We start from the raw sequence: 25,667 nt of genomic DNA, 5'->3' as shown, positions 1-25,667 counted from the left end.
GCGGCCGGGAACTGGGAGCTGTTCCTCCTTCCCCGGACCCTCAGGTCCTGTCGCGCTTGCCTCTCAGCGCTGTCCCCATCCCTGCGGACCCCTCCACCTGGACCGTGATCCCAGCCCTGGTCATTCCCGCGCCGTGGCCACGCTCGCCGCTACCCATCCTTGGCCTCTTTCCCGCAGAACTGCCTAATGGGTTCCTGTCTCCAGTCCCTTCGCCCACTCATCCCTTCCTCGCCTCCACCCTTTCGCTCCCCACCCTGGTCTTCAATCGTTGAGTCCCTCTCCTTCTCCGGCTCCTGTCACTTGGAACCGGTCTCAGTGCCGCTATCTCAGCGTCCGGCCGCCTCCTAGCCAGTGCCATCCCACAGGTGTCCACACGTCTGGCCGTTCATCTGTCCGTCCCTCCTGGGGCCGGAACTGACCATGCCCAGCGGCTGCCGCCGCCTACATCTCATGTGCCTGCTGTGCATCCTGGGGGCAACCAGCCAGCCTGCCAGAGGTGAGCGCGCCCCAGGGATCGGGTCGCGGCCCTGTTCAGGGTCCTCGCTGGCACGTTGACCTCTGCCGGCTAGAGACGGCACTGCAGCCGCCCCATTCCATCCGGCCGGCGAGTCCTGGGTGATCCCTAGGAATAGGACTCTCGTCGGTAGTGCCATGCCCAAAGCTTGAGTCCATCTAACTACGCGAACGTCTGCCAAGTCCCGCGTCCCAGGAAGCCAGACCCTGACCCAGACTCACGCCTACTCCACCAATCTCTTTCAGCGGATGACTGCAGCTCCCACTGTGACCTGGCCCACGGCTGCTGTGCCCCTGACGGCTCCTGCAGGTACTTCCGCAGCACACGTGCGAGCGTCAAATCCTCTGCTCCCCACTTTTCCACCCACGAGCAGGTCAAAACCCAAAACAATGTCTAAGAGCTTAAGATGCTATTGTTTGTTTTCACACAACAGGATGATCAGTTCCCCGTTCCCCCTCCTCCCCTTCCCTCATCTCCCTTTGCCTCTTACTGGAGCTTGGATATCTGATTTTTTATTCTCTCAAGGGCTTCTGTAGAGACATCAGTTGAGAGTTCAGAGACTGAGAGCCCCGGGAAAGAGGGAAATAAAGAGAAGTGTTGCTTGGGAAGAAAGGCTTGGGGGAGGATGGGTGTTTTCCTTAGTGGATCCTGCAATGGATTCACCAGGGCAGACTGAGCGAATTCTGGGGCAGAAGAGAGTTTGGACACAAGAAGTGAGCCGACAGAGGCAGGTTGTTACATGGGGCTCAAGTGCTGGAGTATTTGAAACCAGACATCCTTGGAGGGCTTATAAAAAAAAAAAAAAAGTCACCTGGCAGTGGTGGCATATGCCTTTAATCCCAGCAAAGGCAGGTGAATCTCTGAGTTCGAGGCCAACCTGGTGAGTTCCAGGACAGCCAGGGCTACACAGAGAAACCCTGTCTTGAAAAAACAAAAACAAAACAACAGAAGTCTAGTGACTGTGAAGTGAGGCCAGGAAGATCAGGACTCCAGGCTAGCCTTATCGACTTGAGACCCTGATAAAAGCAGGACAAAACGAACACCAGCCACTTGCTCTGGTGTCTAGAGGGATGATGACCCCGGTGACCTCAGAAGGTCACTCACTCTTTCAAATGTGTGTAACCAGACACTCCAGGGATGGCACCAGAGGCCTTTACACAGTTTTGTTTCTTTAACAACACCCTTCAAGGGAGGTGTTTTCTCAGCTTCCATGTGAAAAGCTAGATAAAACAGATGCTGTGCTTGAATGCTGTGGTCTGTCTGTCTGATTGCTTATGTGTCTGTCTGCACAGCCCTCCACCTGCCTGGGGCTAGTTTGCTTTCCCTTTGGGGCTGTTGTCTGTCTAGAAGCCCTGGTTCTCTCTCTCTCTCTCTCTCTCTCTCTCTCTCTCTCTCTCTCTCTCTCTCACACACACACACACACACACATACACACACACGCACACGCACACACGCACACACGCTCGCGCGTTCACTCATCCTGACCCTGTGTTTTGTCCCACCAGGTGTGACCCAGGCTGGGAGGGGCCGCACTGTGAGCGCTGTGTGAGGATGCCTGGCTGCCAGCACGGTACCTGCCACCAGCCCTGGCAGTGCATCTGCCACAGCGGCTGGGCAGGAAAGTTCTGTGACAAAGGTAGGGTGGAGCAGCCATTGGCTCCAGAGCCCATGTGTTCTAGAAATCCATCAATAGTTACTATTGACTGAGCACCTACTGTGTCTTGTTCAAATCCTCAAATACATCCTTACTGATCTCATTTCTACTTGATGTCTGAAAGGATCCTCAACATCACCTCATGATGTTGGAAAGACAGCTGCTAAAAAATTATTTTAAACATGATGAAACTACAGTCCACATAAGAGCTGTAGCTCCTCTAAAGTCAGTGTGACCCCGACTGCCGGAGCTGAGGCCAGGAACTTCCAGAACTCTACTTCAGTATAGTTTTCCCCAGCAGACCATACTGGCCGGGGATGGAGTTGAAGTATGAGCCACATGCACAGAGCATTGGATCTGGTCCACGTGGGTCCTGGGAACCAACTACACAAGGGGATATCCCACTTTTTATCTCCTCTCTAGATGAGCACGTCTGTACCTCACAGTCACCCTGCCAGAACGGGGGCCAGTGTGTGTACGATGGGGGTGGTGAGTACCACTGTGTGTGCCTGCCAGGCTTCCATGGACGTGGCTGTGAGCGCAAGGCCGGACCCTGTGAGCAGGCAGGGTGAGTGCTGGGATCCTGGGGGAGTGAGGAAAAGGGCAGGACTGTCAGTGGAGCAGGAGACTGAGGGTCAGACCCACACAAGGGCACTTCAGGACAAAAGCCCCACTGTGGTAGTGTGCCGGGTCCAGATTCCCAACCATTGTTTTTCTATTTTATGTGTATGAGTGTTTTGCCTACATATACGTCTGTGCACCACATGCTTGGTGCCCAAGGGGGTGGTGAGCCTCCATGTGGGTGCTGGGAATCGAACCCAGGTCCGCTGCAACAGGAAGTGCTCTTAACCATTGAACCAACTCTCTAGCCCCCCAGATTCTAAACCTTCTTCACCTCAAATGATGCTTTGGTAAGGAGGGTGGCGTGGGGAGGGAGGCTCCTAAGATTCCCTTTCCTTCCTCACAAAAGCAGACAAGCAGCCTTAAAAGCTGGCTCTTCCTGTGCAGATTATGAAACGGCCACAGGGCTGGACTTGCCCCATTTCCGCTACAGGCCTAAGAGCCTGTGGAGATAATATAGAGCACTTCTCTGAGCCTTGACTTTGGGCCTGACCGTGTGCTCACTGCCTGGGTTCTCTCATTTAGCCCACACGATGTGGCTATTTTTATTCTCGCTTTAAAAATAAGGTTATTTGAAACCCAGAAGGAGCAGCCTAAGGTGACGCAGCATGAAAGGGGGCGTCAGTGGTCAGGACACCGACTGGCAGGGTGATCCCCGTGTTCTCTCCCACCCTAGTTCCCCGTGCCGGAATGGCGGCCAGTGCCAGGACAACCAGGGCTTTGCCCTCAACTTCACGTGCCGCTGCTTGGCAGGATTCATGGGTGCCCGCTGTGAGGTGGATGTGGACGACTGCCTGATGCGACCTTGTGCTAACGGTGCCACGTGTGTTGATGGCATAAACCGCTTTTCCTGCCTCTGTCCTGAGGGCTTTGCTGGACGATTCTGCACCATCAACCTAGATGACTGTGCCAGCCGCCCATGCCAGAGAGGGGCCCGCTGTCGGGACCGCATCCACGACTTCCACTGCCTCTGCCCCAGTGGCTATGGTGGCAAGACTTGTGAGCTTGTCTTACGGGCCCCAGCCCCTGCCACAGCGGGCACCCCGCAGACACCCACCTCGGCGGCCGTAGTTACGGGGGCAGCCCCCCACAGTGCGGGGGCAGGCCTCCTGAGGATCTCAGTGAAGGAGGTGGTGCGGAGGCAAGAGGCTGGGCTAGGTGAGTCCAGCCTGGTGGCCCTGGTGGTGTTCGGGTCCCTCACTGCCGCCCTGGTCCTGGCCACTGTGCTGCTGATGCTGAGGGCATGGCGCCGGGGCATATGCCCCGCCGCACCCTGTTGCTTCCCGGCCCCACACTATGCCCCGGCTCGGCAGGATCGGGAGTGCCAGGTTAGCATGCTGCCAGCAGGGTTCCCTCTGCCACCAGACTTGCCCCCCGAGCCTGGCAAGACCACAGCACTGTGATGGTGGCAGGGGCCTCTCTGGCCCCCCTCCTCATCTCCTTCACACCTCGGACTGGAGGTCCGTCCTCACCAGCCCTCGGCTTTGGTCCACCCTGCCAGGGGGTTTCAGCCTCACACCAGAAATACTATTTTTTTAAAACACAGAATGTAAGATAGGAATTTTATCAAATAAAATTATGAAAATGATAGTGGGCTTCTGTGGAAGAAAAACTGGCCCAGAATTCTGGGCAACGAGGCCCACGGTGGGCCGGTTCTGAGGAAGCCTCAGCCTTCACCACACCGCGCGTGTGTGTGGTTCACATGGGGAATCCAGGGCACCCTTTCCCGTCTGGGGCAAGTGGAGGAGAGGTAGAACTGTAAACAAGCAGCCCTGGTGGGCAGGCGCACAGCTCCCTGGGAGGCTCAGGGTCCTGTGGGGAGAGGGTGGGGGGCTCCCTGCTGGCTGCTCTGCAGGAGCTGCTGGAACAGTGACTTGGGCTGACTGCGCAGGGCTGAGGGCGAGTCCAGCTCCACCACCCTCCCGGCGTGCAGCACCAGCACCCGGTCAGAGTTTAGGATTGTGTTGAGCCTGGGTGGGAGAAGATTGTCAGGGAGAGGAGAAGGGGTACGGTGCCCTAAAGAGAGAGCTGACCCGATTTCCCTCCAGGTCGCTCCAGACTGCACAGAGCTGTCCCCCACAGGTTGGAGTCCCTGGGTCTGTGCTATGGGAAGAATGGTGGTGTTTTTCCAGATAATGTGCTACCGAGGGCCTGGGGCTGTACCTGAAGGAGGAGGAGCTGGGGTCCCCAGGCCTCGATCCCCTGCCCACCCAATGCTGTCTCTGGGGTCTGATCTCCTTCTGGGAGGAGAGGGTCCTGGCAAGGGTCCGAGACCTGTGCCTCCACTGTCCCTGAGTATTCTCACACCTGTGGGCAATAGTCAGCACCGTCTTGCTGGCAAAGCGTTTGCAGATGGTCTGCTGGAGCAGCTGGTCTGTCTTCTGGTCCACACTTGCGGTGGCCTCATCGATGCACAAGATCTGGACCGTTTGGAGCAGGGAGGGGAAGGAAGAGAAGACTGTAACCTACCTACAGTTCCCCACCCTCAGCTTCTCCCTGAACCCTCTCTCCAGCCCCCCTCCTCCCTCTTGGGTGTCCCTTCCTCTTGTCTTACCTTGGCATCTGTAAGAAGAGCCCTGGCCAGACACAGCAGCTGCCTCTGTCCCAGTGACAGGTTCCGGCCCCTCTCTCCCAGCTCTCCGTCCAGACCACCTGGAGGCAGAACATCTCCACTGCCGAGGGCTGCCCTTTGCCTCTCGCCTGCTCTTCAGGCCAGGGCCCGGCACTCACCCACAGCCACGATGGCCTCACTCAGGTGACACTGCTCCAGGGCTTGCCACAGGGCCTCGTCCTCACGGAGGCCCTGGGGGTCCAGGTTCTCCCGGACAGTCCCACTGAACAAAAAAGGCTCCTGGGGGATGACGGCTAGCTGGGACCTGGGGAACAAGGACACGGGGGCCAGGCTGGAGATGCGTCCATCTTCTTGTGGCACAGGCTTGCCTATGGGGCCTGGCACTTCTAAGGAAATCTGGGGCTGAGATCCAAACATCACTCCCTCTGCTTCCCACCCTTTTCCCACCAAATCATCAGTCGTCAGCCACACACCTAGGACAGCACTGGCACTGTGAGAAGAACCAGAGAGGTGAAGGCCTGGACCTGGCCTTAAGGAATCACACTTTACTGAGGTGTTCAAAGCCAGAGCCAATGGGCTGAGCTGTGGTGCTGACCCCAGAGAGGGCAGTGGTGAGGCAGGAAATGAAGAGGGTGGGAATGGGGTGCAGGCATTTCTAAGTGGGAGGAGGTCAAGGGGCGAGAAGGTCAAGCCATGAGAGAAAACCATCACAACTTGAGAGAGGGCAGAAGAGGCAGGGCAGGGAGCTCTGGGCTTAGGATGAGACGTCCTTACCCTTTCCATTTTGTGGAACTGGGAGAAAACGATGCTAAGTTAAACTGGGAATGGGCATCTATAGCTTCAGATGAGGTCACGTGTGGCCAAGTGCACTTGACCCAGGCCCCAAGCTGCACCATGTATTGCCTACCAAACCTGAGGCCTGAGGGCTCATGGCATCTCGGAATACAGCTCCTGAGAGGCTCTGACTTAGAAGGCAATGGCTAGTGCTTGGAGTAGAAGGTGTGTTCTGGGAAACACAGGAAAGATGGAGATGGGGATGCACCCGGCCGGGGTCGCAGCTGACCTGTCCTCCCCTATCCACTGCATCTTCCTTGTCTGCTGACTGGCTGCCCTGAGTCTACTTACACCCCCCAGAGTAGTCCCACTGCCCTCCTCCCAAGTCACCTGTCCCCCAGACCTGAGCTCAGCCAGCTCCAGCTGGCTGGTGTCCACACCGTCAAGCAGCACCCGCCCGGCGCTGGGCTCCAGCAGCCGGAAGAGCACCAAGAACAGGGAAGACTTGCCGGAGCCCGTGCGGCCTACAATGCCCAGCTTCTCTCCGGGCTCCACTCGGAAGGTCACCCTGTCCAGGGCGTTTGGCAGCCCTGGCCGATACACCAACACCACGTCCTGGAACTCCACGCTTCCCTGGGTCAGCCACCTGATGCCCTGCTGGGGTGTCTGTGGATCAGAGGTGAAGGGAGAAGGATGTTGAGGGCAGAATCGGAGGATGGAAAGAGGAGATGAGTGGAGAATGGCGGGTGTGATCACAGAGGTGCAGGAAACAGGGAGAGGAGAGGATGGACATGGAAGGAGGGGACCGTGGAGAAAGGTGGCAGTCAGATGAAGGGGCTGAGGGGTGTGAAAAGACGCCCAGGAGCTGGAGGCCAGGGACCGGGAAGACTGGCCTGGGCGGCAGGGCAGACCCACCTGCGGTGGCCGGCCTCGGGGCTCCTGAGGAATGTCGCAGGAATACTCCTCCAGTCGCTCGACACTCACCATCATGCCTTCTGTCTGTGTGAAGCTGCTCACCAGGCCCGAGAGCAGGCCCGTCAAGGACAGGGCATAGGACAGCACCAGGCCCACCAGCCCTGGGGAGAGAGACAGCATCTGCTAGGGATGCGTGGGGGAGAGGGTGTGCAGAACAAGAGAATCCCAGCCCTGGACTGCAGGCGGTCAAGGGCACAGGAGCAGGCAGACGACAGGAGCGAGGCCGGGGCAGGGAAGGCTGGCTGGAAGGACTGGAGTCCCCTGGAGAAGGAAGCTCAGAGGGGTGGCGGGCAGAGACCAGGGAGGGACGGGGGCAGAGCAGAAGGGCTGGGGTGGGAGCGAGGAAAGGGTGACCACAGAAGCCTTGGTCTGGTCCCAGTTCCACCACTGCCTCTGGATTCCTTAGCATTAAAAGGAGGAGGAGGATGGTACTGATGAAGGGAACACTGGGCAGGAGGTGACACTGGTGGGGGTGGGGGGAGGGAGAGACACGGGGGTCTGGGTCAAGGACCTGGATGGAAGGACTTGCTCCTAAAGTAAGGGTGACGGGTCCCTGGGCGGCACCTGGGTTGGCAAGGCCCAGCTGGTGCTGTACCAGGGCGATGGCGGCGATGGCGCTGACCACGGCTGCCCCCATGAGCTGCAGTCGGATGTCCAGCCACTGCGTCGTGGCACAGGAGGCGAACTGGCACCGCTGGTTTAGCTCCAGGAGTCGCTGGTTCTCCTCCTCAAACCTGGGGGAGGCAGAGAAGCCACACCACTGCTGCAGACCTCACCCTTCCCCGGCACCCTTCCTGGAAGCCGGCCTACCTACTTCCTGCTCCACCTTACTCCCCGATCTTCACACTTCCCGAGTGTCCTCTCCCCGCTGTCTATACCCAAGGGGGACAGGCTCCTTTACTTCTAACCCTGCCCGGTACGCTCCTCCATTACCGCCCCCCAACCCCTGACCCCCGACCCCGACTCTGGCTGGGAGATGCACCTGTAAGTGGCCCCTGCAGCCCGGAGCACGGGGAGGCCTGCCAGGGTGTCAGCCAGGTGGGTGTAGAGCGGAGACAGGGTGAGGCTGCCCAGGCGCCGCAGCTCCCGGAAGGACGCCCTGTAGTGACGCTGCACCCCGTAGTAGAGGAAGCCCAGCGGCGGCAGCAGCAGCAGCAGCCAGGGCAGGCCGGAACCCAGCACGACCAGGAGGCCCAGCAGGCCTACGGAATTGGCCAGCAGGATGTTGAGGAGGAAGGGCAGGCTGTCGTCCACACAGGCTACATCTGAGGAGAAGCGGTTCAAGACCCGGCCCGAGGGCGTGGAGTGGAAGAAAGTCACCGGTGCCTGGAGGAGGGAGGGGGTTGGACAAGGTCAAGGGCTGAAGATAAAGAGCTGGGGGGCAGGTTGGTGAGGGGTGAGGTGGAAGACGGCCTTCAGTGGAGAAAAGGACGATGCAGCCCCAAAGTGTGGGAGAGAGGAATCGGTGGAACTTGGCGGGAACTACCTCAAGGTGGGAAAGACTCCGGTTCCTCAGGCCAGTGGCTGCCCTACAAGGCCGTGCCAAGCATCCACCACCCTCTGGGCTGGACCCGCTTACCGCTCCTTCAAGAGCGGAGAGCTAATCTTTCTCTACGAGACAGGCACCTTAGGCCAACAAGTGAGCCGTAGACGTCAGGAGGAAAACCCTGCCCAGGCTGGGTGGAGCGTGGCATTGCCATTTAAGGGTGTGCTCAAGGGCTGGCTTCAACTCGAGAGACTCCTGCCTCAACCTTCCAAAGTCTGGGCTTACCGGTGTCCACCCCCAGGCCTGGGAGGGGTGGGGCTCTGAAACAGCTCGAGATAAAAATTGTCAATAACTAGGAATAAAAATACATGCACAGAGCGGGGCGCAGTAGTGCACACCTCTAATCCCAGCCAAGATAGGTGGACCTCTGTGAGTTTGAGGCCAGCCTGGTCTACATAGTGAGTTCCAGGGCTGCATAGTGAGACACTCTCAAACATAACAACAACAGTACATGCACAAGAAATAAAAATCTAGAAACATGCATGCCCATGAAACACAGGCATTCTGTGATGAACAAGCGAAAAGGATAACATATTAAACTCCCTTAGTAAGGATGCGTATCGAGGAAGAGAAGGAAGAGGAAACAGTGTAGACATGAAGGGAGGTAAAGAACACAAAAGAGAAAACAGGCCTCGCATGAACTACAAAGTCAAGCCTTAGCACCTCAAATCCGAGAAGACACTCTGAGGGATGTTCTCTTGTTTGCCCTCTTTATGGATGGAAACAGGCTGACACCAGTCGACTCAAACCCAGCCACACTGACTCCCAGGTTTCTGGTCTGAGATTGTTATCCGCTGCCACCTCTGTCAGAGGCTGCAGTATGGACTGGGAATGTGAACGTGGTCCACGCACTGGGGGACACAAGCCGGGGCCCCTCCCTCCTTCCCATCACCTCACCTTGAGGAGCTGACGCAGCGGGCGGTGGTGTAATGTGGCCGCTGCTTGAAGGGCGCCTGCCGCAAAGAGCAGCGCCCGGAGGAGGGTGCAGAGAGAGTTGACGCCAGCAATGGTGGCGTACACGGTGAGGTAGAAGTGGACATCTGAGGAGCCGTTGGAAGCAGCTCTGAGCAGTGGGAGGCTGAGTGGTGGGGAGGAGACTGCAGGTAATCCAAAGAAGGCCTACTCAGGGGTCCCTTCCCTTCTCTTTTCCCACCCTCTAAAAGACACAGTTCCAAGTCTGCCCTCCCTCCCTCCAGGTTACTGGAGAGCACCAGACCTCCTCCCAGCCCCGGCCACTCACTAGAAGTTTCTGGAGGAGAAGAGAAGCAGCGGCGGCGGGGAGAAGAGCACTGTGGATCCCGGGCTGGAGGAAGCCGGGCCCTCCTGAGAGCTATTCCTGGCTGTCTTCAGCTGAGAGAGCCAGTGAGAGAGCCACCAGTCAGCACCGTTGCGTGTGGCTGGACGTGAACGGGAGGAAGAGGCTGCAGAGCTCCCCGCTTGCTCTGCTCAGACCCCACACTCTCGGCCCACCGCAGTCTCCCTCTTCTGCACTCCGCCCCGGGCCTCCACGTCTTACCCACTACCCCTGCGTCTCCCTACTGCACACTGTCCCTAGACCTACCACCCCTCGGCTCTGGGACAGCGTGACCGATTTTGCAGAATGGGACTTGCCCGGATGGCAGATCAAAAGAGAGCTGTGGAAACCTAGCATGGTGGTGCACACCTAGAATTTCCACACTTGAAAGCTGAGGCTGGGGGATTGCAAATTCAAGGCCGACCAAACCAGCCTGAGCTGCACAGTGAGACCCTGTCTCAAAATACTGTAATAGTACATTTTTTTTTTTTTTTTTTTTTTTTTAGTTTTTTTTTTTTTTTTTTTTTTTTTTTTTTTTGTGATATATATTTTTTATTTTACAATACCATTCAGTTCTACATATCAGCCATGGGTTCCCCTATTCTCCCCCCTCCCACGCCCTCCCCTTACCCCCAGCCCACCCTCCATTCCCATCTCCTCCAGGACAAGTCCTCCCCCGAGGACTGTGATCGACTTGGTAGACTCAGTCCAGGGAGGTCCAGTCCCTTCCTCCCAGACTGAGCCAAGTGTCCCTGCATAAGTTCCTGGTTTCAAACAGCCAACTCATGGAATGAGCACAGGACTTGGTCCCACTGCCTAAATGCCTCCCAAACTGATCAAGCCAATCAACTGTCTCACCTATTCAGAGGGCCTGATCCAGCTGGGAGCCCCTCAGTCTTTGGTTCATAGTTCATGTGTTTCCATTCATTTGGCGTACATTTTTTTTAAAAGGGTGACTATGATGTGGGCTGGAGAGATGCTCAGCAGTTAAGAGCACTTGCGGCTCTTGCCGAGATCCCAGGTTCAATTCTCCAAAGCCACACGATCATTCACAGCCATCCGTAACTCCAGTCCAGGGGATCCCATGTCTCCGGACTCGTGTGCACCAAGCATACATGGTGCACGACACACGTGCAGGCAAACATCACACAGAAAATGGATTTTGTGTTAATTAAAAAGAGGACTATGACAGAGCACTAAGGCTAGCTGACCTCCGGAATCCTCAAAATTGGGGCACACCTTGTGTACAACTGTTGTCTCTGTGCGGTAAGGTTCTGAGCGTGGGGTGATACCCAGGTGAATACAGTCATGAGCCCCTGGACAGCATGGCTGGGGGCGTGGTGGAGGGGGGCAGGCAAGGCCCTTCTGCGGCGGTCTCACCTTGCATGAGAAGCAGAGAGACGAGGATGGCGACGGCCAGGCCGCTGCCCATGGCCCTCCAGTACGCTCGGTACACATGCAGGGCCACAGCCCCCTCATTTTTGCTTTCTTCCTGCACTAGGCGACCAGATGTGCTCTGCTCCACCTCCAGCCCCTCTGCGGTTTCCTCTGGGTTCTGTACTGACAGGGACTTGCCTGTGAGAATCAGGAAGGCCTCAGAGGAATTACGCTTGACATGGGAATGTTTTACAGGAGCAGGCAGGCTTTAAAAATCATTTCCATTGTGTGCTGATAAAAAGCAGAGTTCCAGGACAGCCAGGACAGAACAGAGAAACCCTGTCTCAAAAAGCAAAACAACACAAAACAGCAACAACAAAAGCTGCCCAGGACTGGCGAGGGCAGCGAGCCTCTGAAGAGCATGCCGGGTCCCAGAGTTTGACTCCTAGGGAAAACCAACTTTTCCATGTGGTGACACACATCTATGATCTCTTGAGGCCAGTCTAGGCTACTCTGGAAGTTCAAGGCCAGCCTCATCTCTTCCATGACACACATATAGACACAAGGCGGGGAATCCCAGCCCCTTCTTCCCACCTGAGCCAGCCACTTGTTCCTCCTCAGCCCAGGCTGTGGGGGCAGCTTGAACCAATGGCAGAATCTCACAGGGAGGCCCTGGAAGGCGGCAGGGGGAGGCTGTTATAGGTCGACACTGTGCCTTTCTAAATGTGTGGTAATCCCACCTTCCCCCTCTGGCCACTCTCCCCAGCCTGCCCGAGTGGGACTCATTAGGTTCATTGCTGCGAGCCTGGAGGGTGGCCCACAGACGTTCCATAGCCGTGAGTAAGGCCCGCCCCCCACACCTGCGCGGTATCGTCTGTCAACACTGCGGGAGCCTTTTCTCAGGTTCTACCCCAGTTCCTGATATTCCGGCTGGGCCTCACTTCTTCCTACTGCTCTGCCAACGAGCTCTGCAGGTGGCCATGCCCCTCTGATGGACAATAATCCACCAGAGCTCTGCTGTTCTTTCTTTACAAGAAGGTCGTACCTTCGGGTCAGGTCACTGCTCACTTCATGACTGCTTTCAAAGCTCCCAGGAGGCTAAGTTCTAAGGGCTCGGGCACATTGCCATACACGCCCCCGCCCCGCCCCCCATCCCAGCTCGTTCTCCTGTTTCCTCAGGCTGGCTCTGTGGAAGGGTGGCAGGATCCGCTCTGACACTCCACCTGTCATCCCACATCCCCCCAGGGCAAGTGTTTCCTTCGCCACGTTACCTGTTCGGACCAGGTGCCCGGCCTCCATCAACAGCACCACGTCAGCCCTCTCCAGGTACTCAGTGCGGTGCGTGCACAGCAGCCGGGTGGTGTGGCTCAGCACTCCCAGGATGCACCTGTGCAGCAGGTGGTTGGCCACATCGGCATCCACGGCGGCCAGAGGGTCGTCAAGGAGATAGAATGCTTTCTCCTAGACAGAATGAACATGGCAGGCACCGTGGCCCCGGCCCTCTAGCTGGGCTCAGAGGCTCTCCTAGACCCAGGTCTCCAGGCAATCAGAAGTGACAGGCGAGAAGGACTCTACCATAGTAGGGAAGACGTGAGACATGACAGACTTCCCTCCAACTCAACGTAAAGTCAGAGACGTGAGTCTAGTGCTTTGCTGGGCTCCAGTGCCTCAGGCCTTTATTTTTGCCTTGAATCAGAAAATAGGGGGTAGGATAGCCAATAACTAGGAACATGGAGTGAGGGAGGAAGACATCAACAAAAATATTCCTAGCCCCTCCTCGGCCAAGCTCCCACGGTGCTAGATCGCTTCCATACCCCTGACCTAACCACCTACGCACCCAGCCGACCTTATTTACCTGGTAGACAGCACGGGCAAGCGCAATCCGGGCCCGCTGTCCCCCGCTGAGGGCCACACCCTTCTCTCCCACCTCCGTCTGGTCTCCGGCAGGCAGGATCTGAGGGACAGACACCTGCGGTTAGCAAACTCCCCACACCTCCTACCACGTCTCCTTTCCGTTGTAGGAAAGACCACAGGGCCTTCTAGGCTTGAGACCGCACTTCAGTTTGGGACGAGTGATTTAGAGGAGATAAGCCCAAATTCCAACACCTGGCGGCTGCTGAACACTTACTATGTACTTAACACCTTCTAGGCTGCGGTGGTTTAAACGAGAATGGTCCCCATAGGCGCTCATGTGTTTGAATACTTGGTCCCCAGCTGGTGGAACTGTTTAGGAAGGACTAAGAGGTGTGGCCTTGCTGGAGGAGATGAGTCACTGCAGCCGGTCTTTGAGGTACAATATTCCCAATTAGCCCTCTTTGCTTTGTGACTACGGTCTCAAGGTGTGAGCTGTTCACTACTACTCCAGCACCACGCCTGTCTGCATGTTGCCATGTTCCCCGACATGATGGCCAAGGACTAGTCCTCTGCAACTGTAAGCCCTGACTAACTCTTCCATAAGTTGCCTTGGTCATGGTGTTTTATCACGGCACTAGAAAAGTAACTAAGACAGGAACTGTATCATTGGAAGATCTTATAAAGTTGGCATTATTTCCTCTCCACAGATGGGACCAAAACACAGGCAGGTAAACCATCTTGCCTGTTACGATGTGAAATATATGATAAAAGGTCACAAGATGACCCTTGATCAAAATCAAAGGCCTCCTGTCCAGGGAAGTTCCATATTTATCTGAGCAGGCCAGGGGTGACAACAGTCCTGGAGGAGACATGGGGATTGGCTGGAGAACTCACAGGAAAAATCTGGTTTCTCTCTTATGCTTTAAGTACTTGGCTTGTGGGTACGGGGCAATGTAATGGGCGTGGCAGCTTTCCCAAGGATTCTAAAGAAGACCTTGACTCTTCCAAACCTTCCTATTGGGTAGGCCAAGCCTCACAGAGAACTGGCCTGGGTTTGGAGGCCTCAGGGCTCTTCTAGGTGCTGTGTGCAACACCCTCCCCATCCTCCTTGGGCCTTACAGGGAATTGGGGACCCTGCAGCTGAACACTCGAGGAGGCCCAGGGGCTGATGCTTGCTCTAGATGTGTGACACCTGTGCAGAAGCCCTTCCCAGAGAGGTAAGTCTAGTCTGGAGTGTTGGGGACATGTGGGGAAGCAGGCAGGTGAGGGTGTCGAGACAGGTACTCACGCTGAGATCATCATTGAGGGCGCAGGCCTCCAGCACTTCCGTGTACAGCCGGGCATCAAATGTCTTCCCAAAGAGGATATTGTCTCGGATGGTGGCACACTGGATCCAGGGCTCCTGGGTGGCCAGTCCAAAGCCTTTGGACAGTCCCGACACTGCCACTGACCCACAGAGCCTGTAGAGAGCCAGGGCAGCATGGAGACCAGCTTCTTATTGAGCCCTTGCGTGCCCAGGCCCTGTCTCCCAGATGCTTCCTCAGATGTAGCTGGCAGCCTCTGAGGTCAAGGGGTCCTAGCTGTGGGCTCACTGTGGACTGGAGAAAGCAGCAGTTTGGCTCCAGCCCAGCAGCGTCCTATAGACACTGTGGAACCCAGGTGTGGCCCATCCTCACCTGCAAGCATGCCCCCCTCAAATCTTCACCCCTCTCTGCCCTCTTCCCTATGTAGCCACATCTATGACAGCAGATGTGACCTCTCCTCTTGTTCTAACTCGATGACGCGCTACTGTAGCAGTTCTCAACCTGTGGGTCTCGACCCCTAAGGCCACCAGAAAACACAGATATTTACATTATAATTCACAGCAGTAGCAAAATTACAGTTATGAAGTAGCAACAAAAATAATGTTATGGTTGGGGTCACCACGACATGAGGAACTGTGTTAAAGGGTCGCAGCGTCAGGAAGGTCGAGAACCACTGCTCTAATGTTAACAATGATCTCCCCTGCTCCTTTTATTTGGCGAGTTTTGTCGATTTTCTGAGATAGGATCTCATGTATCCCAGGCTAGCCTTGAACCTGCTGTATAGCCAAGGATGACTTAAACTTCTTATCCTCCTGCCTCCACCTCCTGAGAGGTGTAGATTTATACCACTACGCCCAGTTTTATGTGGTACAAGTTAGGCAAGCGTTTTACCAGTTGAGTAAATCCTAGCCCAGATTTACTTTGACAACCTCTGAATCTCCAGACTGAAACCACCACCCTAGAAAGGGGCCGAATTTTACCCTTTGGGGTATATGTGCACCCCCCACTCCTACACACACACACACACACACACACACACACACACACACGTCAGGGGCACACTGCCAGTTTGTTACCTGTGGAGCTCCCCAGTAATGGCGGCCAGCAGCGCACTCTTCCCACAGCCCACCTTTCCCACGATGCCCACCAGCATGCCCTGCAGGGAGGCAGGCCACAGTCAGCACTGCCTGCCTGCGGGGGAAGGGGTTGGAACAACGGTCTCCCTCCTGATGTTCTTGACTGACGAACCCCTCTGGGCCTCTCTGGGCCTCAGGTAAGTCTTCAGGGAAGGATGTCTCTCCACCCCTCGGGCAGTGTGGACCTCAGTGACTGCGTCTGCCCCAGAGGAGGTGCGTGCTTTATTCTCAGTTTCAGCCTGTAAAAGGCCTCTGAGGGAGAAAGACCTGCCAGAGGGGAGAGGAAGGCGTCTAGGACTCCTAAGGTGTGCTGAGGCAGGCATGGGAGGAGGGATTCCTGTCTTTGGGGCCATGAGGCTGGGTTACATTGCCTGCCACATTGGGCAAAGGCAGAGCTCTGCAACATGCCCTTTCTTGCGATCTGAAATTTAAACCATCCTGCTCTTCCTTCATTTCTTAGTTACAATGTACGGTCACAGAGCTGTTTCCTGGCTCACGAAGAAAATCCAGGAATGTGCAGGGGCCTTTGCAGCTTTGTCCAGGATGTCCACGCTAGGAAGGCCTGGGCTGACCTATCTGTAGGTGGGCATCTTTCTAGAAGTGAGGGATCCGGGCTCAGGCTGCTTCTTCCTTGGCTAGAGCCTACACGCTGGGAGACTGGCTGCAGTCACACTTCCGCTCAATGGAGAGTCCGCAGACAGCATGAGGCCAACACACAGCAGGCCAGGAGCACTGCAAGTTGAGGCCGGTCCTGGGCTGCCTCTAGGATCTGTGTTCTTGTCTTGGACTCTGTGATTCATCTACGTATTCTTATTACAAATTCTTGTTTGCTTAGGCTAGCTCCAGTGGGTTTCTATGACTTCCATCTACCTATACATAAAAAAAACCCCAACACATTAGTAAAATTCCTTTGAAAAATTCCAGCCCTGTCTTGCCTGAACTAAGAAGAAAAACAAAACATTCAACAAAAGCCAGAAACGTGAGCCAAATGTGGCAGAGGCCATTCAGCCACTGCTGGAGAACTCTGGGTTGAGACATGGGGCAAAGGGTTAGACAAAGGTCAGGAGAGCAGACACTCAGGACCGTCCTGTAGGAATGTCCCATTACAAGCTCTTTGACTACATACGCCGTGTCAGGAGTCACCAGGCATGACTTTGGTCATGAGACCACATGGGGATCACCTAAGTTGTTTGTACAAGTCCCTGGGGTCTGTTCTGAACTGTCCTGCGGCTGGAGAGCGACACAGGAGGGGACCAAACACACCTTTGGACCAGGTGAGTGTAGGCTGCCCACACTGGGAGGGTGAGCAGTGTGAGAAGATGGTGTGGAGGAGTGGTATGCACACATATAGGGGTTGTCTCCCCTCGGATTGGAACCTGCACACCAAGCCCCACCTACCCTTCCCTCCCGGGAGCGGCATCAGTCCTTGGGTACCCGTCTGGGCATCCTGCTTTTCGGGAGATCTCCCCGGGTGTCTGCCCCACAAACCTTTTTCACGTTGAGGTGACTGATGAAGGTCTTCTGGCTTGTGCCAATCGGGTCCCAGGAGAACAGGGCTTCATGCAGCTCCAGTGCCGTGGATGGCTCCATGGGGGGATCTAAACAGGGAAGGAGCCACTCAGCCCATGCTCCTCCCCCAACCACTCACCACACGCTCCTCCACCACTCACCCCATCCTCCACCACTCATCCCATGGTCCTCCACCACTCACTCCATGCTCCTCCACCACTCAGCCCATGCTCCTCCACCACTCATCCCATGCTCCTCCACCAACCACTCACCACACGCTCCTCCACCACTCACTCCATGGTCCTCCACCACTTACCCCATGCTCCTCCACCAACCACACATCCAATGCTCCTCCACCACTCACCCCAGGCTCCTCCACCACTCAGCCCATCCTCCTCCACCACTCACCCCATGCTCCTCCACCACTCACCCCAGGCTCCTCCACCACTCACCCCATCCTCCACCACTCACCCCATGGTCCTCCACCACTCACCCCATGCTCTTCCACCACTCAGCCCATGCTCCTCCACCACTCACCCCATGGTCCTCCACCACTCACCCCATGGTCCTCCACCACTCACCCCATGGTCCTCCACCACTCATCCCATGCTCCTCCACCAACCACACATCCAATGCTCCTCCACCACTCATCTGCTGGGATGTAGTGGGGAAAGCAGTGGACATCACTGAGTCACCTGTCCCTTATCAACCTGTCCAGAGCTAATTCAGCCTGAGTCTCTTGAGTCTAGCTTTTGTTCCTGACTTCTCTGGAAACATCTACGTACACAGTCCAAGAGGCTAAGGCTAGGGAGATGACTCAGTGGTTATGAGTACTCTTTCAGAGGACCCCAGTTTGGTTCCCAGGATCCATATTATAAGGCTCACGCCTGTTAACTTCAGTTCCAAGGGAACTTCTGGCCTCCGTTGGGTATCTGCACACATGTGGTACACATACACATACTTAGGTATACGTACATACACAAACAATAAAATAAGTCTTAGAACAAAAAGATTATATCACCCCCCTCACTGTGTACTGAGTTCTTCCCTCTAGCCCCTTCCCCCTTACCGGGGCTGTAGTAGGCCTCAGGGTTGTAGTTTGGAAGATCGAGGAACCGCTGGATCCGGTCCAAGGATACTTTGGACTCCAAGAGGCCATTGATCACCCAGGGGAAGTTGTTGAGAGGAAGAATGAGCAGCCGTACCAGCGCCAGTGCCGTAAACACCTAAGTGGGGGTGAGGGTGAGGGTGAGGCGTCAGTCCCTGAGTCTTGCTCTGAGGGTGGCCCTGTGGACTGATCTCCGGAGGCAAGAACAGGGCAGCAGCAGGCCTAAGGAGCTGGCTGGGCTACCCTGGGGTTAGAAATGGCAGATGCCAGCCTGGTCTACAGAGTGAGTTCCAGGACAGCCAGGGCTACAAAGAGAAACCCTGTCTTGAACCCCCTCCCTCCAAAAAAGACAGAGGTGGCCATCCTAAGAATTCTAGAAATTCTGAATGTTCCTTAAGAATGTAGGTTACTATTTTTTTTTTATTTTTTTTTTTTGGTTTTTGGAGACAGGGTTTCTCTTGTGTAGCTTTGCGCCTTTCCTGGATCTCACTTGGTAGCCCAGGCTGGCCTCGAACTCACAGAGATCCGCCTGGCTCTGCCTCCCGAGTGCTGGGATTAAAGGCGTGCGCCACCACCGCCCGGCGTAGGTTACTATTTTTGTTTGTTGACTTTTTGAGACAGGGTTTCTCTGTGTAGTCCTGGTTGTTCTGGAACTCACTCTGTAGACCAGGCTGGCCTCTGATTCACAGAGATCGCCTGCTTCTCCTCCCAAGTGCTGGGATTAAAGGCGCACGCCACCACGCTTGGCTGCAGGTTACTATGCTAATGCTGGAGACAGACCCAGAAGCTCACACACGGTAAGCACTGGCTGACATGGAGCTACACACAAACCCCCAAGCTTCTCTTGATGAACACATAACCTAGGTCACTCTGAGACTTCCTTATAATCTGAGTGACAACAAAGGTCACTAGCCTTGGCCAGACCTTGGCCACACCAATCCCAGTCAGACGGCAGCTTGGGCTACACAGGGACACCTTGTCTATGTATATAAAAGCACTTCTCACAAAAGGACTTAACCCCAACGGGAGCTGAAGATAAAGGAGAGGAAGACAGCAATCCCTTCACACACACAAAGAGCTGTATATCCAAGACCACAGAAAAAAGCCCTCAGAGAACACCCCCTCCGCGCGGAAAGGACAAGGCAGCCAGGGTCCTTTTTCTTCCCCGCCCCCGGTTAACACTAAGGGCCTGAGCCCACATTTCCACTCCACAGCACCCCTTCCCATTTCTCCCTAGGGCCGTCCTCTCCCTCTGCTGGCTGGTTTTCTGTCAACCTGACAAGAGGCAGCGTCATCAGAGAGGAGGACTTGAGAAATTGTCTCCAGAAAATCTTTCTCAACTGAGAAAATGCCTCCATAAGATCAGGCTGCAGGCAGGCCTGTAGGGCATTTTCTTCATTAGTGATTGATGGGGAGGGTCCAGCCCATGGTGAGTGGTGCCATCTCTGGAGAGGTGGTCCTGGGTTCCATAAACAAGCAGGCTGAGCAAGCCACGAGGAGGAAGCCAGTAACTGGCACCCCTCCATGTCTTCTGCATCAGCTCCTGCCTCCAGGTCCTGCCCTGCCTGAGTTCCTGTCCTCACTGCTTTTGATGATGAACTGTTACATAGAACAGTGAGTGAAATAAACCCTTTTCCTCCCCAAGTCGCTTTTGGTCATGGCGCTCCATCACAGCAGCAGCAGTCTTGGCATAGTCTTGGTAACCCGAAGACCCCTCCCCAGCTCTCACCTTGGTGGCAGTGAGCTGGTGCCCCATGAGGACGTAGGTGACGAAGATGACGATGCAGGTGACGACAGGCAGAGCAGCCCACAGGTACACGCAGGCTGCGTCCAGGTATTTGATGACCCGGAGTCGGCCCAGCTCTTGAGACCGGAAGGCCTTTACTCGGTCCCCCAGAGCCTGCTCCCACCCGAAGAACTTGATGACTCGAATGCCACTCAGCAGCTCCGTCATGAGCTGGAGACAGGGAAGAGAGAGAGAGCGGTGTGAAGCTGAGACATCGCTCACACACCTCCGCCTAGCTGCCGGGTGGGCTCTCCCTCCGGCTGGAGGACCCCAGAAGCCCCTCACCTTAACCCGGGCATCCTTGTGATGTAGCATCTCCTGATTGCTGGCCATGATGCGGGTGGCAATCACTTTGTTGATGGGTACCAGCAGCAGTGCCAAGACCAACCCGGCCACGAAGGCCATGCCCACCTGCTGGTACAGCAGGTAGAGGGTGATGGCCAGTTGCAGAGGCAGGCCCCAGGCCTCATGGAAGCTGCCAGCAAAGTTGAGCAGCCTCTCGGAGTCGGTGCCTAGTAGGTTCAGGGCCTCCCCCGTGGGAGGGCGGCTGGGCCCAAGCTGCAAGGCCTTCCGGTAGAGGATGCTCAGCACAGCCCCCCGGGCCTGAAGCGTCACTTTCCGGAGCTCATACCCATATTGGTTCTGCAGCACCGCACTCATCACAGCCCCACTGGCCAAGCCCAGGACGTAGAGCAGGCCGTGGCTTAGGGGCTCTTGCCCTTCCTCCAGGAAGCCCACCAGGAGGGAGAGCAGCAGAGGCCCAGAGAATGCCAGCATGGTCCCCACCAGCTTCAACAGTCCAAGGGCCAGGTAGCAACATCCAAAGGCCCCATACAGGGCCCTCCACAGTTGGGCCCCCTCCTTCCACTGTGCTTGGAAGGCGCGGGCCAGGTAGGCAGGATGCAGCCTTCGGGGGAGTCGGCAAATGTCCTGGGGCTGCCGGAGCTCCCCACGGACGCCGCGAGCAAGCAAGGGTGCCAACCAGGCATAGGAAAAACGTGACAACCAACTCTCTCCATCTTCAGCCACCTCTGTTTCTTGACTCTCAGAGGTCAGGAAGTGTTCCTGAGTCCAGGGCTCTCGTGGCCCCCCAGGGGCTGCCCAGCCCAGTCCATAGGCCAAGACTGCTGCCAGCTGCAGAATAAGGAGACAGACACGGCCCAGGGGTCCTGGGAGAAGCGGGGGCAGGAACGTGCCTCGCTGGCAATGCCACAGCAGAGTCAGCACCAGGGCTGGAGCTGGTAGGAAGGCTGCCAGAGCCAAGGCCAAGGGTCCACGGGAGCGGCCATGACGGGAATGAACCAATGCCCACAGGGCCAGGCTGTGGGTGAACCAGGCCACAGCCATCACACACCCTGCCAGCACCTCTAGCCCTATGGGCCCTGGGCGTGACCCTGGAGGCAGAGCCACTGGAAGGAGGTCTAGCAGCGGGAAGACAGACAGAAGGAAGGACGCTGTGAGTCGGAGGCGCCAGCCAGGACTGAAAGGTAGGATGTAATCGGAAGTCCTAGAGAAAAAAGAAAAGGAGGTACATTATGGCTGACTCCAGGCTCAGACACGCCCATCACCTCCAACAAGCTAGATGAAATAAATTCCCTTTCTGGCCTGTGCATGGCCTCCCTGCTCTACTTTACCCTGGAACCCAAAGCCTTCCTTTACGGGAAGCCTTCCCAGATTGCCCAATCAATTTTCTCATTTACCCACAGGCTTTCTGATTCATTCTTTTGCTACAGGTACTAACAAGTCCGAGTTAATGTTATACGTACCATGAAGATTCTAATTAGAAAAAAAACCCCACAAATTTTACACAAAGATAAACATTTCTATAAAAAGGATCCACATGAGTCCCTAAATTCATCTGAATCATCCTGGGGTGACATGTACTTATAACAGCTCTTGTCCTCTAACAGGAGAGTCTACATTTACAATACCTCAGAATATTCTGCTCCAGCCTTCCTCCAGGTGTGGGTCACTGTGTGACCTCTCAGCTCAAGAGGATCATTTTTCACTTCATCTATATCTTCTTAACATCCAAAATGGTTTTCACAAACAAAAGGTTTATATTAAGAACCAAATACAGGGGCTGGAACGATGTCTCAGTGGTTGAGAGCACTTGCTGCTCTTCCCAAAGACTTGAGTTCAGTTCCCAGCAGCCAGCTCACAACTGCCTATAACTCCAGCTCCAGAGGATCCCATACCCTCTTCTGGACTCCACAGGCTCAAGAGTGTGCACACACATGCAACACACACACACACACACACACACACACACACACACACACGGGGCGGGGGAGAATACACTTGAACACACACAAATACATATATTTAAAAAGAAGAATCAAATACAGGCTGGAACCAAGCATGGAAATACACACCTTTAATTCCAGAGCTAGGAAGACAGAGGCAGGTGGTCAGTTTGAACTCTGAGTTCGAGGCCAACCTGGTCTACTTAGCAAGTTCCAGACCAACCAGGGAACTACACTGTAAAATCCTCAAAAACCAAAAACCAAAAACCCTCAAATACAGGCTGGTATGGTGGAGCACATCTATCTGGTAAGCCAGCAGTGGGGAGGGAGGTTAGGCAGACCATTAGCTCCAGGCAAAACTGGGCTATTTGACACCCCATCTCAACACCTCTCTCCCCATAAATGGAATCAAACACAAGGCCAGGCATGATGGTACACCCCTGTAATCCCAGCACCAGACAGGGTGGAGATGCAAAGATCTCCATGAGTTGGAGGTCAGCCTGGTCTACACAGAAAGTTCCAGCCCAGCCTAGGCTACACAGCAAAGCTTTGTCAAAAAAAAATCAAATAAAGAAAAATTTGTAGCAGTGAATGTCAGAATGCATCGAAAGTTCACATAAAAGAAAACCGGGTAGGGGGGGAGGCATGGCATGGGACAGATGGCTGTTCTTTCGGAGGATCTGAGTTCTGCTCCAGGGACCTGCAGGATAGCTCACGGCCCTCTGTAACTCTCCTTTCAGGGCACCCACTGCCTTCTTTTGCCCTCCAAGGGTACCAGACATGCATGTACTACATATAAATACATGCAGACAAGCCCTCATATACATAAAATTCAAGAAAAAGAAAAGAAATAGAGACCGGAAAGATGGCCTAGCAGTTAAGAAAGAGCATGGGCTGCTCTTCCAGAGGACCAAAGGGTTCAGTTCCCAGCAACCGGTTACGTGGTGGCTCATAGCTGTCTGAAACTCCAATTCCAGGTGCTCTGACACCCTCTCCTCTGGCTTCCTCAGGCACTGCACCCATGTGGTACACAGACATACACTCAGGAAAAATAAATAAATAAATCTTTGAAAACCGGAGGGTGAGGCTGGAGGCACGCCTTTGACCCCAGTGCTCCGGAGGCAGAAGCAGGCAGATCTCTGTGAGTTCCGGGTCAGCGTGGTCTACAGAGTGGCATTTTATTTCAACAAAACAAAACAATCAACCTGAGTCTGTTATGCTCTTTGGGATGCTGGGAAAGTTTAATCATAAACAAAATACTTTGGTGGTTTTTATTTTCCCTCACTTTGAAACGGGGCCTCAGCCTCCAGAGCAGCTTGCACTATAGGCACGTGCCACTTTGCCTAGCTAGGGCTGTTTTCTTTTGTTTGTTTGTGTTGTTTTGTTTTTGAGACAGCAGAGTCTCTCCACGTAGCCCTGGCTATCCTTGAACTCACAGACATCCACCTGCCTTTGCCTCCCAAGAACTGGGATGAAAGGCTACCATGCCTGGCCTGACTGGATCCATCAGAGCAGGCTGTGGGTATCTGTGCTAACCTCTAGGCTTTTGCCTCACTCTGCAAAAGAGACAGAAAGATTAACGTGGCCATCCAAGAACTAAATAGAAAATCAGGGGGAGTTTAGCATCCACATCTTACGACACTGAGCCAAGTTAGTTCTAAGGTTTTGATGCTGTTCTCCTCCTTACCGCTTCCCTTCAGTTGAGTCTGCATCTGCTTTTAGTCTAGGGAGAGCACAGCAGAGTTTCACGGACAGAAGTGGTGTAAACACAAGTCATCCCTTTTAGCTAGAACGTTTACCCATGTTTGCCCCCAATCCATGGCAGTTGTGTTTGGACATTTAGAACTCTGCAAGGCAAATGCATTGGCAACTGTAAGGACGCGCCGGGTGCCGCATTACTGTTTAAACGCCTTGCTTCATTTAACCCTCTCAACATTGCAGAGGAGGTAGGTGACTTGCTCAACTAAGGGCGAACCGTCAGCTTTTCGTCTGCTTCTGCCCTACTCCAGAGACTTCGCAGTTCCAGGGATACCTGGAGGAGATGTGAGTTGGCGTCTGGCTGCAGTCTACCCACCTTGGAGTGCCCAAGTGGCAGGCACTGAGGACGGCGAGGAGCGCGTGGGGAAGGACGCTGAGCACCAGCTGGGTGAAGCAGTGGCCCGTGGTGTCGCCTTCCCACAGCGGGAGCGGTCGCGCCGCATCGGTGCCGCACAGCTGGGCCAGGAGCCGCTCCATAGACAGCGCCACAGGGTGAAAGCCGAGGGTGACAGGGTTCCGCACACCGTGCCCAGCCAAGCTCCGCCCCTCGCCCGGACCGCCCCGCACTTCCGCCTAGCGCTAGGGCCCGCCCACTCTTGCGGTACTTCCGGAGCTGGATAGGAAGTCTCGGTACCCAGAGCAGGCCGGTTTCTAGATCCTGGTACTCACTCTGCTGCTTCTGTCTGCAGCGCCCCCGGAATCCAGAACTGCAGCCCTAAAGACGTCTGTGCCAAGTTTTAATATCCCGAGTGTTGGTGGGGAGAAAGGACGCGCGGGCAGGTCAGGGCGCTGGGCCAAGGCCGCGAGCGCCCCCTAGAGGCGGGAAGACCTGTCCGCGGATGCTGTTGGCCCCGCCCACACACAAGCCTTGGCGCTGCACACAGCTCTGCAGCTAGCGCCTCTGGGTGCTGCTCCCAGAGCGTGGCTGTGTTAGGGCACGTTTCTGTCGTTTGCTTACGCAGGGACCCAGAAATTCATTTTTAGTACCCTGTCATGTGGAGTGATCGTTCCAACTTATCTACTGCGTACTAGCCGGCACACGCACACTTCTAATGTTTAAAGAGCTGGAAAGCCTTTTAACATGCCTGCCATACCGAGGAATGCTTAAGGACACGTAACCGTTTATCCCCGTATCCTAAGGCTGCACGATCATGTCGGAAATTATCTAATCTATTTGAACCTAGATTTTTTTTTTTTTTTACTATGGAAATAGTAATTCCCAATTACTGTTGATTTGTATATGTAATACATAATGCTTACTTACGTCAAGAGCTGAAGCGGTGGCTCACAGGTTAAGAGTGCTTCCTGCTCTTTCAGAGGATGTGAATTTGATTTCCGGTACCCATGTTAGGAGGCTCACAACTGCCTCTGACTCCAGCTCCAGGGATCTAAGGCCTTCTTGGCCTCTGTAAGCACTTGCACACGTTCATATACACGTAATTTGTTTGTTTGTTTTTTATTTTTTTGAGACAGGGTTTCTCTTTGTAGCCCTGGCTGTCCTGGAACTTGCTCAGGAGACCAGGCTGGCCTCAAATTCAAAGATCCACCTGCCTCTGCCTCCTGAGTGCTGGGATTAAAGGCGGGTACCACCACCATCTGGACTATACATATAATTTTTTTTTTTTTTTTTTTTTTTGGT

At 55.0% G+C, this 25,667-nt stretch overlaps 2 protein-coding genes and 1 long non-coding RNA gene across 5 annotated transcripts in view; 2 read left to right on the top strand and 1 right to left on the bottom strand.

The window, feature by feature from the left end:
• Dlk2 (delta like non-canonical Notch ligand 2) overlaps positions 1-4,379 on the top strand; it is a 5,345-nt gene extending 966 nt beyond the window's left edge. For all 3 annotated transcript variants that reach the window (XM_015991201.3, XM_076557744.1, XM_076557743.1), the window contains exons 2-6: positions 366-496; positions 760-823; positions 2,020-2,150; positions 2,592-2,736; positions 3,466-4,379. In XM_015991201.3, the coding sequence (XP_015846687.3) occupies positions 366-496; positions 760-823; positions 2,020-2,150; positions 2,592-2,736; positions 3,466-4,192 (1,198 nt within the window). In that variant the 3' untranslated portion in view covers positions 4,193-4,379. The remainder of the gene's footprint in view (positions 1-365; positions 497-759; positions 824-2,019; positions 2,151-2,591; positions 2,737-3,465) is intronic.
• Abcc10 (ATP binding cassette subfamily C member 10) lies at positions 4,340-24,715 on the bottom strand. Its single transcript, XM_015991200.3, has 21 exons — positions 24,345-24,715; positions 20,310-21,531; positions 19,968-20,195; positions 18,200-18,356; positions 17,110-17,219; positions 15,562-15,641; positions 14,470-14,641; positions 13,183-13,281; positions 12,599-12,788; positions 11,922-11,999; positions 11,331-11,525; positions 9,897-10,053; positions 9,554-9,734; positions 8,093-8,436; positions 7,675-7,844; positions 7,051-7,211; positions 6,539-6,801; positions 5,520-5,665; positions 5,344-5,441; positions 5,097-5,209; positions 4,340-4,759 (listed from the first exon to the last, which is right to left on the bottom strand). Exons 1-21 carry the CDS (start codon positions 24,503-24,505, stop codon positions 4,594-4,596), a joined length of 4,491 nt encoding a protein of 1,496 aa, XP_015846686.3. The 5' UTR covers positions 24,506-24,715; the 3' UTR covers positions 4,340-4,593.
• On the top strand, positions 12,834-15,748 carry LOC121824610 (uncharacterized). Its single transcript, XR_013046762.1, has 3 exons — positions 12,834-12,963; positions 14,303-14,398; positions 15,610-15,748. It is a non-coding gene; the product is annotated as an uncharacterized LOC121824610 (long non-coding RNA).
• Positions 24,716-25,667: the final 952 nt, after the last annotated feature.

This window comes from Peromyscus maniculatus, chromosome 21, assembly GCF_049852395.1.
Source record: "Peromyscus maniculatus bairdii isolate BWxNUB_F1_BW_parent chromosome 21, HU_Pman_BW_mat_3.1, whole genome shotgun sequence".
NCBI lineage: Eukaryota > Metazoa > Chordata > Mammalia > Rodentia > Cricetidae > Peromyscus > Peromyscus maniculatus.
The sequence above is the reverse complement of the archived record's forward strand: the minus strand, read 5'-3'. Positions and strand labels throughout refer to the sequence as shown.

Excerpts from the sequence above, each read along its gene's own strand:
- Abcc10 (XM_015991200.3), bottom strand. The coding sequence starts at position 24,505 with ATGGAGCGGCTCCTGGCCCAGCTGTGCGGCACCGATGCGGCGCGACCG. Across the intron at positions 21,532-24,344 it reads TGCCACTTGGGCACTCCAAG|GACTTCCGATTACATCCTAC; the intron begins GTGGGTAGACTG and ends TTTTTTCTCTAG. Across the intron at positions 11,526-11,921 it reads GGAACAAGTGGCTGGCTCAG|GCAAGTCCCTGTCAGTACAG; the intron begins GTGGGAAGAAGG and ends TGATTCTCACAG.